This window comes from Lonchura striata, chromosome 1 (assembly GCF_046129695.1).
Source record: "Lonchura striata isolate bLonStr1 chromosome 1, bLonStr1.mat, whole genome shotgun sequence".
Taxonomy (NCBI): Eukaryota; Metazoa; Chordata; class Aves; order Passeriformes; family Estrildidae; genus Lonchura; species Lonchura striata.
The window spans coordinates 128,115,698-128,129,388 of NC_134603.1; the positions used below are offsets into that span (position 1 = coordinate 128,115,698).

The 13,691-nt window shown below is 37.6% G+C and overlaps 1 protein-coding gene across 1 annotated transcript in view; it reads left to right on the forward strand.

Annotated features, from left to right (window-relative positions):
- Positions 1–3,714: 3,714 nt before the first annotated feature.
- AGMO (alkylglycerol monooxygenase) overlaps positions 3,715–13,691 on the forward strand; it is a 190,526-nt gene continuing 180,549 nt past the window's right edge. The window contains exons 1-2 of the mRNA XM_021538314.3: positions 3,715–3,858; positions 10,137–10,267. Coding sequence (XP_021393989.1) covers positions 3,730–3,858; positions 10,137–10,267 — 260 coding nt within the window. The 5' untranslated portion in view covers positions 3,715–3,729. The remainder of the gene's footprint in view (positions 3,859–10,136; positions 10,268–13,691) is intronic.

Here is a 13,691-nt window from a genome sequence, read left to right on the forward strand (position 1 = left end):
ATAGTAACAATCACTGGCCACAAGACACAAAGAGCTATTAAATATGTTATAACATGGCTAATAAAATGATCTTGATGTCTAAGATATCTATCCTGTAAGCTACATAATGCTGACTTAACATGTAGTTTGCAGCACACAGCAGCCTGAACCATCGTGTACCTAAAAAAAATTAAACTAAAATAAGGTTTTCAGAAATAAAAGCACAAGAAATTGCACAGCAGAGCATGCCAGATAAAATTTGGAAACATTCACAATAGGTGGGCAGGCTGTTCTTCTAATGTTACTTACTTGATAAGTCTGCCTTGAAAATGGAATTTATTTTTCCAGTAACTCCTGTCCCATTCCCTCTCACATAAAAAAAAACCCAAAACACATTTTTCTTCAGTTAGTACAAAAGGTTAAATTATTTCAAGTGCATAAAATGATGGAAAATATTACAAAAATACCCCAAAATATTGTTTGCCTTATTCTTCAGCCTGCTTGAGTACCCTCATGACTGCTCCCTGCTCTATGGCTACTACTTCTGTGTAGAAGAAATGGAAAGTTAGCAGTAAGTTACCAAGTGCATGGTGTGGTGTAACACTGATTAATATTCAAGAACATCCCTATCTTCAAGTCTCTGGAGTCGTAAGTTCTTATTAAGACTTGTGTATTGAGATATATATGTATGGCTTATAATAGAAACAAATAAACATTTGGCTTTTTTTTTAATGGTAGTTTTTTTTTTTTTAATGTGATGTAGGGTTTATCAATGGCAAAGACAAAAAGACAACACTGAAAATATTTTATAATACCAGTTTTATAATAACACGGATACATTTAGTGCTCCTGTGCTGACATCCACTGCAAAGCATGAATGTAAGTGCTGTATATTTGGAGTGGTGATACAAAAAATTATGACATCTACTTGTGTACTCATTTAAATGTACTCCTTTAAAGTTCTTCTATTCACAGATACTACTACATAAACATAGCATACTAAGCCCAGCTAGGTTCTGGATATGATTTAGTTTACTGTGAATGACTGCCAAGGCAGACTATATGGCCCATCCCAATTTCAACCTGCCCTAATTCCCTTTATGACTTTATTATTTAGGGTGTTTTACTGCTTACAGAGACTTAAACAGGAAGACTCTGGGCGTTCTCTGCTCAAGAAGTGGGTGGGATGAAGTTCTTTAGAGAAAACAAAATATGATCCACCTACAGATCATGTTAGGCCAGCTCCCCAATTTCCTCTAAGTAGAACTGAGGTCTTTGTTGCCTTAGTTCCTGGAACTATGTTCTAGTCAACAGCAGGATCCCAATCTCCACACAAAACGTCCTCCTGCACTTTTGATGGCAGTATAGGATGGGAAATATTAACTTTTCCCTTTGTTGATTTTATTGTAAACAGGAAAAAAGTAGATTACTTTAGTCTTTGCAGAAAATAAAGTAATAAAAAAAGTCAGCTCTCACAAAAAATTCTGCAAGGTGACTGAATGGAGGGAGCATTGTGTGGGAGAGGCTTAGTACCTCCAGTGAAGCAACATTCCTTGATTTTCCATTACTTTCTTAACAACAGGAAGAAGGAGTACTGAAAACTGCATGCTAATTTCAAGCCACAAGTCGACAACAGCAGCTACATTGGCAGAGCCAGACCACTGAAGCTTGTCATAAGTGCTCCAGATAAGATTTCAAACAGTTTCCCTCACCAGAAATGCAGGTATTGTAGCACTATCTCCTATTTCTTCTTGGACACAGAAGCTGGTAAACACAACCCATAATTTTCCTCTGTGAAGCATGATCAAGCCCAATTTCCACCCTTCCTGTTTGAAAACAAGAGCTTTAGTACAGTCATACTGGGGCGACAATTTACAATAACATGGAGATCCAAAATAATCTTTAAGAAAGTAGAAAGTTCTAAAAACTTGATGGAGTGTCTTCTTTCCCAGAATGGTGTGATGTGATGTAGTGGTTCTATGATACTTAAAACATATCTCATCTTGAGTGGCCATGGGCTCCCTTGCCTGGCTAATCATTCTCACCCCAGAATGGTCCCCAGTTCACTGATAACAATTTTTGTGGGATTAAGTGTAGGTTATTTTACTCTGAAAGCTGATGATGGAGCAAGATGAGCACCAGCACAAGACCAAGGAAGGGCTCTGGGTGAGATGGTGAGGCTGAGTTAAAGGAGCTTGAACGTGAGAGTAATGTCACAGAATTACTGAGGCTAATCTAAATCAATAAGCAAATGTTTTCTGTCATTGCCTGCCATGAAGATCTAGCCAGAATGATGTTGATTTGTGTGATTTTGAATAAATTTGGAATTTTTATTTAAATCAACTCAGATTTTAGAAGTTAACAACTACATTTTTATAATAATTTCAGATTACCATAAATCACCAATGAAGTTGAGAACACTAGGATTCAATTTTAAAGCATTTAAATAAATTTAACAATTTTTTAAACTTATAATATTAGTATAAATGATACATATTAATAGAGTGCCCAACTCTTATTTTATCATCAATGCCCTTTTACAATACTTCTTTGTTCAGCTAAAGGTAGAATGTTTCATTGGTATTTCCAGTAATTTCCTGACAGCCATTTGTTACAGTAATATTATTAAAACTGCAAAATATTGTTTAAGTTGACCTTCCATGCTGTTGTTTAAATGCAATTAATTTAATACAAACATCACATATGTGTAATACTTCTGTTTTCTAAATGTCAATTTCTTTGCATAGAACTTTTCCTAAACAGAAACTTCAGCTGAAATTACCCAGCATCATTTCCTTCCAAAACTAAAGGCTGATGCAAAGTAATTTTTTTTAAATGACTGTCAGAATTTAAATGGTGGTAAAATCTTTTGCAGCAGGATTTGCAGTTCATTTCTTCTGTAAAGACTGTCAGTGGAACTGCATATTTGAGATGAAGATATTGTTGAGACATTGTGTTATTTTATTTTTGGCTAATCTATTTCATCAGAAGTCTTATTTGTACTAACACCAAATATCAAACATTTGACATGCTCCTGAGCTTCAGACCGAAGGTCTTGACTACACAAAGCCTGCCCTTACTTGCATTTCTAAAGGTAATTTTCTACAAAGATCTGGCATATATCTCTTTTCACCATTTCTACTTCCTTAGTTTTCATTCCTTCATAATTGAAAGCATAATAGATGGCTTCCAGAGGTTACCTTCAATGCAGTGATGTTAACTGAAGCTATACAAAATTGGACCAGTGATAAGCACTATTAAAAAAAATTAAAGTTTTTAATGGGAAGAATGCTGGACTAACCCATACAGCTGAACCCATACAGGAGTCAACGAGCACACCTTCGCTTGTTTCTCAAAACCCTCAACATTTTATTTTTATGGAACTCCAAACCTGAGCAATAATTTCTATTTTTATGTGGAAATATGTCTAAACGTGAGAAAGGGTGACATGAGCTCCGCAGATTTTTGAGGTTCTGAGGTTGTTGAGGGTGAGAAGGGAGCTGGGGTGCACGAGAGCTTTCTCCCAGCTTCCAGAGGTGGGCCAGACAGTGATGACACATGCAAAAAAAAAAAAAAAAAAAAAAAAAAAAAAAAAAAAAAAAAAAAAGAGGCCCCAAACCCAAGCAAAATTGGGAAGCTTTCTCCAAGGCAGAGGCCGCTCCCTCGGGCCCACGGGCGCCGCGGCGGGGCGGCGCTGGGGGCGGGCGGAGGCGCGGGCCGGGAGCGCAGCGGGCGCAGCGCGGCCCGGCCATGGGCGCTGAGGCGGGCGGCCCGCGGGACCCCGCGCCCGGCCAGCAGCTCCGCGCCCTCTTCTACGCGCTGCCGCCCGCAGAGAGCTCCTTCCGCACGGTGGAGGAGGTGCCCGACTACGTAGAGAAGGTGAGAGTCCCCTCCTTTCCCACCCTGGCTGCATCTCTCGCCCTTCCCTCGCCCACCTGCGCCTGTTTCCGAAAGCCACGGGCGGCTCGCAGAAACCACGTCCGCGAAAGGGCACCTCAGTTACGATAAAACAGCCTTTCTCTCATGGGCTTTTCGCCTGTAAGCTGCCAGTGTAACCCTCTGTGTTCATGTATTTAAATGATGATTTCTCCTGGTACCAAGAGCAGGGAAGCACCCAGATATGTGAGGCTTGATGCTAACATTATATCCAGCAGCACGGATAAGATGAACAGTGACAGCAGACTGAACTGAGGAAACAAGTATGGTACTGTGTTTGGCTTTTATGGTTCTTAAAGCAAGCAAAAAGTCAGGTCTCTCTTGCCCTTAAGTCACGCTCAGCCAAAGACAGAAAAATAAAAGGTTTCTAATTAAAATAAAAAATAAAGATTGTTTAAGAGAATTTAGAACAAATATTTGTGCTGGGATGGTGCTGTGTCCTAAATATCCAAGGCAAGGGTACAGAGGTCGTGGATGAGAACTCCCTTGTCAGCAGGCAGCAGCATATCCTTCCCTCCCGTCCCTCCCTGCCACGTTATTCACTTCCAAGAAGATACCTTTGCTCCCTTCTGGCCTACCTGCTGCTCATATCTTGATTGTCAGCTCCTTCTGAACCCAGATCAATGTCAGCTGTTCACAGAGACAGCACATAAACACTATTTTGCCCTTGTCGAAGTAAATTCAGCCCAGCTTCAATAAAGAGGTGCACTTTTTACATGGGTTTTGGTAGTTCTGACTAGCTCCTCTGCCAGGTATACCTTGGACTGCTGTGCAGCAGCTGCTGGCAGACTGCAGTGGTGGTGTCATGGACTGTGCAGAGCAGTGCAGCGCCGTCAGCAGCTTTCTGGGAGTTGTAGTATACAGCAGTCCTTCACTGAGGGATGTTATCAGCAAAGGTAAACCCGCTTGTGTAAGGTAAGCAGAAAGCTGCTGCAAGCCCAGCCTGTGTGTGCAGTGTCTGGTCAATTGACTGCTGTCCTCAGAGGTGTTTTGCAACTAAGCTGTAGCACCATGATTAAGGAGGATCGATGGTTTTGCCTAGTCAGCTGATCTCTCCTTCCAGCTCTCTCTACTGTCTCATCCCTTTTACTATTCCCACATTTCCAATGGAGTATTGTTCACTTTCTTGTCTGCAACAAACCTTAACATCCTTGAGTTTTCTTCTCCCTTGTGCAATATTCAGGTCAGACATTAGCCAAACCTGGAATTTCTTTTACTAGACACACAGTCATAAGTCTGTGAAAGGATTCTTAATACTTTGAGTTACGAAAGCGCCTGCAGGCTTCTGCTGTTGTAGAGCAGTGTTGTGATAAGCTCAAAAAGGATTATTTCTCACAAGAAAAAAAGCAGTATTAAAAAAAGGTTTCACATTACTGTTATACTTTTCTTAAATTCCTATCTTAGGTTATCTGTGCTAGATTTCCCTCCTGACAGTGCATTTGTTGCTAGAACAGGTCTTTTGATACTTGTCTCAGTGGGCATATAAAAGTATTTTTGCGCCATAACTGTTATAATTCTTTGGCTTTGGCCTGAGCTTAGGCCTCTTCTGGCCTTGTTTCTGGGCAGATGGCAGCTGTCTACAGTCCCTCTCCAGCTGCTGTTCTTGACTGTTGAGGGAGCAATTACATGAGCAGTATATATATTGGATTCATCAGCAACAGATTTAACAGTGACCTGATGAGCCTTTCAAGGAGGTTTTGGGAATGCTAAAGAAGTGGATATCTGAACTCAATTCAACACATAACAAAAAAAAAATTCTAGTGTAGAGCTGGTAACAAATGAAGGCCTCAGCTCAAATAATTCACTCTAAAAGACAACAATGTTGATGTGTGTGTGAAATAAACTACTGATTACATTAGTGTCTCTAAATGGTGTGGGATTTTTTCTTTATTTTTTTTTTTTTCTGGGACACTGTAGTGGAATTTGCATCTCAGATCTATGATCACTTGGGTATCAGATGGATGAAAATATTTCTAGGACATTCGATGAGATGGCTATAGCTGTGGGGATAGGCAGCTTCTAACATGACAGGTAGCAGAACCTCCAAATTCACCCAAATATTCATGGGTTTAGCAATCTGCAAAATTGAGCTAGTTGGTTTGCAAAACACGGGCAATTCACAGGAGTGGTCCCTTTGAGTTAGAGTCACCTGTGCTGTTACATCTGGGTAGGAAATGACAGCAGGGGGTGAAGCAGCTCTGGTTCTGAGAACAGAATAGTCAGCTTAACTTGTGCAGTGTATTTTCTGTCCCTGGTTACACTGCTTCCATTTTCAGAAGTAATGGTCCTTTCACTATTGCTCTGCATATTGGCAGAGCTGTATGTAGAGGCCTCAAGTCCTGTTTGAAACATAAGCTGATCAGCTGCTACCAGTGACAGCAGCAAAGCTCTGCAGCAGTGCCCAGGGAGATGTCACCCTTTCAACAAATCTTCAGAACTCTGGGAAAAGGGGTGTGAATCTTGGGTAATCATCATAGAATTTATTTTTATAAGACTTTTTGTCATGCAAAATTCAAATCCCTTAATTTTTAATTTTTCTGTATTTCTGGGAAGTATGTCAATTTTCTTTCTCCCAGACAGGATGTACTGATGCTTGCCCATTCATTTTAAGAGCATCCTCTCTTCTATGGGTGTAAGATTAGGCTCTGCATGCTCTGTTGGTTGGTTTTTGGTTGGGATTTTTTTGGTTTTTTTTTTTAATTCTCTCACAATCTACAGATGGGCAGGTGGAATGATTCTTCTGTTTTTCCAAATGTAGTTTTCATGAACCATAAATTTGCTTTGTACCTTGCTATGGTCTGAAATTATCACTTCTGCTCTGTAAAGACTTCCATGAGTCAGACTTCTGAAGAGACAGTCCTTCTGCTGAGAACTCAAAAATGAAAGCTTTAATAATCACTGTTTTCCTTTTTGATTTACTCTCTTGAGAGCCTAAAGAATAAGTTCACATTTAAATTCAATTCACATTTTAGAATTTGCTTCTAAATAATGAGGCATAGAACCTTCATATTTAGTTTTACTTGAAAGTTGAGATTCTTATATTATAAAGGTCTGGGACTTTAAGGAAACAAAAACTGTTTCAAAAATTGCAGTAAAACTGTGAGTATATGCATTTCAATGTAGAATATTATTCTTTGCAACAGTATAATGTGGAAACTGATTTTAAATGGTCCTTTGCATTCTGTAGAGTTGATTACTTAAAATGGAACCCTCTTACACAGTACTCAGAGTAAGGCTTTCATGTTATGGATCAGTTATTCAGCTAAAACCACAAGCTCGTGCAAATCTCCATTGAGTATTTCTGCTGTTGGGTGAAGAGAAAAAACCTGGAAACAGAGAGAGAGTAAAACATTTGTGGGCCAGAAGATATCAAAAGGATCTATCTTATGTCACTGACCTGTGATGTCAGCAGTGGCTATTTCTTAACTTTGTGGCATTTTATTTTTAGAGACAACCCTTGAAACAGTTGTAGAGATAGCCATCCTCCTTAGATGTCTTCATTGTCGTTTTAACTTAAAAAAAAGAAAAAAAAAACAGGAAAAAAGAAAATTAGTGGTTAGACTAATGAGATTTTATCTCTGTCTCCTTTTTTTCTGAATTATTTGCATTCTTCTTCTGTTGAGTTACATCTCATCCTTACACTGTGGGCAGTTTGGGTCAGGGAATGCCTTTTCATTCTCCATAAAAATAGCTGTCATAGTTATATCATAGTTATATCATAAATAATACATCCTAGCCTAGATGCAGTTGATCCCATTGATCTACTTTTGGACCAAGCTTAATGAAGGTATGTGAGAGAGATGTAATAATTTCTTAGATAGTAAGGGGTATGCCATAAATCTTTCCTTTTATAATCTCCTTGATGAGCAGGAGGTTAAGGATGTGTGAATGTTTCTTTAGCCTCCTAGCTATGACACTCCTCTTTTGTGAGTCAAAAAGTTGCGCCAACTGCTTGGCTGTTTCATCGCTTCACGGTGGGAGGAAAATGTTTAATGAAATCAATAAGACAGAAATTATAATAGTGTACATTAATATAAAGTCAAGTATTTCAACTGTTTCAGAGGTTGCTAGGTAAAATGAATCATCACATGGAATACAGACATTGTACATTTCCTATTAACTGTTTTTATTTCATGAATAAAGCACTTCACTTTCTCTGTTCTGAGCCCATTCAATTTGTTCTGCAGCTTCTGCTGTTCCATACCTTAAAATTCCTTATAGTCTGTGCTAGAACTGCCTTCTAATATTGTCATAAAGTGTTTTGTAGTTTTTTGTATTAAATCTCTCTTTTCTCTGCTGCAGTGTACCTCTATGGTCATCAACCTTTGTTTGCTAAATTAGGAATCTATTATTTGATTATATCAGTTAGGAAAAGTACATTAAAAGTCTTATCTACGTAGAAATTAAATAGATATAGAGAGCAAAACAAGGAGTATTTATTTTTTCCTAGTATGTTTAATTGGTTCCAAATGGAAGGTTTTAGGGTTTCCTTTATAGGTCTTCCCTTTCTTTCTAGTTTTTTATATCATCAGTTGGTGCCTATCAGAAACAAGCTTTTAGATGCCTAAAATGCTGTTACAGAGTAAGCTAGGCACCTAAATTAAAAAGTGTCATGTTGGTATTAAGCTCTGTCCATCTGTTATTGTAACCTAACCCTATGCTGCTGAAGTTTATGAACTTCCACATTTTCTAGACGTTATAAATCTCTTGCTGTTTGCATGGTTTGAATCATCCAATTCTTCCTGGACTGAGCAATCTGGTCTGTATCCATCTTAGTCTCTTTATTGTTCCAGCCTAGTAGGAATTCCCAGATCATATCTCACTTGGCAACAAAAATGAACGCCCTCCAAAATGCAATGGTATTTGCAGAGACAACATGCTTCTATTAAAGTGTTGTATGGGCAGGGGCAGCCTCTGTTCTACAGCAGTGCAGTTTGGAGGGTTCCAGGCAGGGAAGCTGTAGGTGTTTGCAGGCCATTTGAAGAGAGGAGAAGCAGCAGAAAACTTACAGGGCAAGTATGTGTGGTGCATCCCAAAGTTTCTTTTGCCCTGCAAAACATGGTGGGAATTTTATGCCTTCATAAAACTAAAAAGCAGTTGTCTAAATGTCTCAAAGGTTACCTGAAAGTTTTCTTCAGAGCAAGGGAGGCTGTTGAAGGAACATTTGCTTGCACAGAGATCTGATAACTCCTTCCCATTTTCCTTGCCACAGACCTATATTTTGGTGGTGATGGCTAAAACACTGCTGCTGCCTCATTCTTTCTACATGTGAAGTGCAAGGACTGTTAGTACAGTGTTAATAAAAAAAAAAAATGCTCTACGACTTGCTGTTACTCAAGCCTTTTTCTTGTTGCCTGAGATGATAAAAATTTGAGAACAGGTCTGTCAGTCCTCACCAGTTACACCTTTCACTAATGAGTGCTGTTGCTCTGCATTTTCAGCTTGCTAGTTGATCAGGGATAGAAGATGGACAGTGAGAATTGAATCCCAGACTAAAGCAATGTTGTGAGTGAGAAATTTTTCAGTCTTCCTCATCATTATACTTTTCTGCAGAAAGGCAGAGAACTATTTTGCAGTCAGTATAATCCCAAAGAAAGAGGGGAACATTGTATCATTGTCACTTGGTCTGGGAAGAGAAGAGAGTATTGCCCAAATTGGCAAGGGCTGCATAGATACTGGGTTCACCGATGAAAGCACATACAGAACTGTTGTCTGCCGTGAAAAGCATGGCAATAGAAATGCCAAGTAGAAAGAAACTCACTTTACTATATCTTTCAGATAATAATGTTGGATGCCAAATTCAGTGGCTGAAAACAGTCAAAAAACTTCATACAATATCAAATCCAAACCAGATTCTGTTCTAGTTTGTGGTTGGAGGAGTCGCCACAAATATTGGTGCTCTCACTGATTTACTTAAATGTGAGAAATATTAGTTTGGAAAGACTTTTACATTTTGTTCTGATAATGTTTGAATTTATGTGCAGAATATACAAAAGAAAACACTGTGGGAGGAGGTTATTGCAATAGATTTATGTTGGTGTTGTGGATTAAATGGTAGCCTTGGTTGTTCTGATTTTTAAGGACCATGTTATGAGCTTTATTACAGAAGTAGCTACTAAAGTGACTGCCAATCTGAGAAGCATCTCACAGCATTAAGTGCTATTAGGAAAAGTGTATCTAATTTTGTTTTGTTGTGATTTTTTTTTTCAAACTATTTTTAGAGTATCCCATTCTTCATTACTTTTATTGGGCTGGAGTTTGCTGTCAGCTGGATTCAGAAGCGTAAGCTGCCGGGTCGGATCAATGATGGCATAAGTTCTCTTTCCTTAGGTATCCTGTCCCGACTACCAGAGTGAGTATATGAATACAATCTTGAGATTGTTTGGGTTTTAATCACTATGAAGGAAGAATATATAATTATGTATTGAAGTTGTTATTGCTAATCCAAAATTATTAAACAAGGCATCTGGACCTTTCTTTATGCAATTAAATTTTAGTGACATGTATAAAATCTTTCTAACCTGAAAGGCTAAATATGATTCTTACAGGGTGTTGTCCAGCTCCACATTACCAATTAATCATCAATTATATTAATCTGTATTGCTGTTGTGCAGCAAAACACCTTTTGCTGTTTCTGGGACTTCACCTGAGTTTACTATATCTTATGTTAGACTAGATTTTAGAATCTGTTTGGTTTTTTTTTTCATTAAAATACAAAAAGATAAAATAAAACCAACAAACCAAGTTTCTTGTTTTTGTTCGCCTTTAAAAATAAAACGGTGCATATAATCACATCAATAGAACTGTGAATATGCATGTGATCCAAAGTGCTTTGAACACAGTCATAATCTTACCCTTGACTTCAGGGGATTTTAATTCCTGAGATAATTGTTGCAAACATGATCATATCATTCACTCTCTAATGTAGAGGCCGTAAGATTTACCTGAATTAGTTTGGTGAGCAGAGTTGTATTTTAAGGAAATAGCCACTGTGGATTAATGGTGAATCCGAGTGAAAAAATCCAGCAAATTCTTTTTATAAATTTCTCTAAGTGTTTTCCAGAAATTTTGGTTACTTGTAAGTAATATCATGGTTTAGATATGCCTTTGCATGATATGAGCTTCCAGATGATAGACTTTATTGCATATTTTCTTTTCAAATGGGGTTACATTTCTATTCCCTATGTATGAATTTGCAGGTGAACATCAAATTGTATATAATTTCTTCTTTAAAGGAAGAAAGGTTTTTATTATTTGAGATTTACTATATGGTGTATTTGCAAGCCTTTCAGTTATTCCTCCAGCTTTTTTTCAGAATCCTCTGCAGTTTTTCAGCCTTCTTAGTGTTGATGTCTCAAGTGCACTCCATATTTCAGAAATGACTACATCAGTGCCAAATAATGAAGTCATTTGTTCTCTATTTCTACTTGTTGTTCCTCCCTTTATATATCCCAGATCCTTTGAGCCATCTTTCATCCCTGAATGCTTTCTTGGATTCTGTGGCTTACATTCCCCATTCATAGGCAATATGTTCTTATATTTGGCCACATAGAAATAGATGGATTGTACATTTGGTCCTCCTGAAGTAGCCTGAATCCATGAAAAATTGTCTTCGTTACCTAGATGTCTCTGGTTTATGTCACTGCAAATTTTACCAGAAATCTTTTCTTTCAATCCAGATTCTTGATCAAATACATTAACAGTGCATAGCAACAACAACAAAAAATTATCCTTTCTGGTTAGTAGAACTCATTTTGTGAAATGTCTAAATCATCCTCTTTGTAATCCATTGATCATTTGCCATTTGGGTGATTTTTTTTAAGCTTTCTAATCAATACAATCTTTGGCAAGGTCCATTAGTTACAGACAGTTTCTGATTGATTGTGTTAATTATCGGTAGTAAATACACCTGATGAAACCTTTTAAAGACACCCTCCAAAACTCTTCAAATATCTGAAAATGAGAGGCGTGAGCTTTCAATATGAGAAATACTCAATCATATGTCTTCAAACACAGTTATGTCTAAGTTGAGAATTTAATGAAGTTATTTTTACATCTAGTGTATCTATATTCAAATAATTTTTAATGAATTGTGAGCATGATCTTGAAGGAACAAAATTAAACCTTTCAATATGTTTTATAAATGAATTAAATATCAAAAAATGAGATTTGTGTGCAGCAACACACAACCCTCATAAAGGGTTACTGTAGTCTGCATGAAGCCAATACTGAAATAGATCCAATGCCACTTCTTCAACTTAACCCAAATATTTTAAACTTGACAGGCATACCATGCTGAATATTTACCTTTATTCATCTGAAATATTCAGAACTGATTAAGTTAAACAAAGGGCCTGAGATACATGTAAAATAAGTTTGAATGGTTTTGCAAGTCCTTTTGGCTCTATTTTAATACTGAAACAATTGAGATACACTCATTCCTGGAAAAAATGCTTGCTAAGAAAACTAGTGTTGTGTGTGTGGAATGCAGTTTTGCAAGGTGCTGAGTACTTTTATTATTTTGGCACTCAGTCCTTTGCTGCAGAATTTGGCTTGCGGGCTATGCAGTTTTCTTTTGCAAGATTGTTTCAATTGAGTGAACCAAATGATCCTTAAGGACTCAAAAGTCTGAAGGGTCAGGCAAATCTCCAAGATCAGCACACCTATTTATTGTTACACCAGCACAAGAAGTCTCTTCCAGTTTGCTTGTGCAGCTCTCATGACTGGAAATACCAGACCTTCCTCAGCAGTTCTTTCCAAAGAAAAGTCCTATAATACTTTTAGCTTTTTGGCTGAATGTGAAAGAAGCAGGGAAAATACAAACTTCCTAAATTATTTAATCTCATGTTAATATCGCAGTTCTAATGGTGACTGCTTAGTGTAACACCTCTTTCATAAGTAAGAGGAGTTGTGAATAACAGACTGGCTACAAAAAAAGAAAAAAAGAACACTTTATCCTTCTGTCTTTTGCTTCCATGGTGTGAAAGATCTGGGTCAGACCAAAAAAGGGGGAAAAATAGCACAGGCAAAAATCTGTTGCTAAGATTTTCACTTCAGTCTGTCCCTTTCAGGAAGAAAAAAGGTAGGGAAAGTTGACAGAAACTGCTAAAACAATATTTCAGCAGAGCCCACAGCATCAGGGGAAATAGTAGTGCAAATCATTAACAGCTGAAGGTTAGATTAACACACCATTGATTGTATCCTCTCCCAGGGACTAATTTTCATTTTCTCAACTAGCAGCAATGGTTTGCCACTTCCTTAAAAAAATCTGTGGTTGGGTCTAAAATGGTGGCTTCAGTCTATTAGTTAAAATGAAGCTTCCAATGTGTCATTGCAAAGAGGTCTTTACATTTAATGGAAAAATTAGGAGTCACCAACCATAGTCAGCCATTAAGTATTTTTTTCCATTTCACAGTCTGTATAACAGAACTATTGCATGTCTTGGGGGCAAACAGTATTTATTTAGTGTTTCATACTTAAACTTTCTGTTGAGAAAGTGCAAGTCATATATTGTTGATACTTGTATGCCAAATGTTAAAAATGTAGGTGCAAGAGAAAAAGTCTACTCAGACAAGGCAATTGTTTTCAGGCTTATTAGACTCAACAGCATGCAGTAAGTTGAATGGTTTGTGCATACATATCATCTCTTGTAAAGTAGCCCATATATTTCTTAAATATAATTTTCTCTGCATTAATACATACTATGCATTCCTCTGCATACAGTATAAATTCCTCTGCATTTAGTATAAATACTAAATGTTGTATGGAATTAAAAT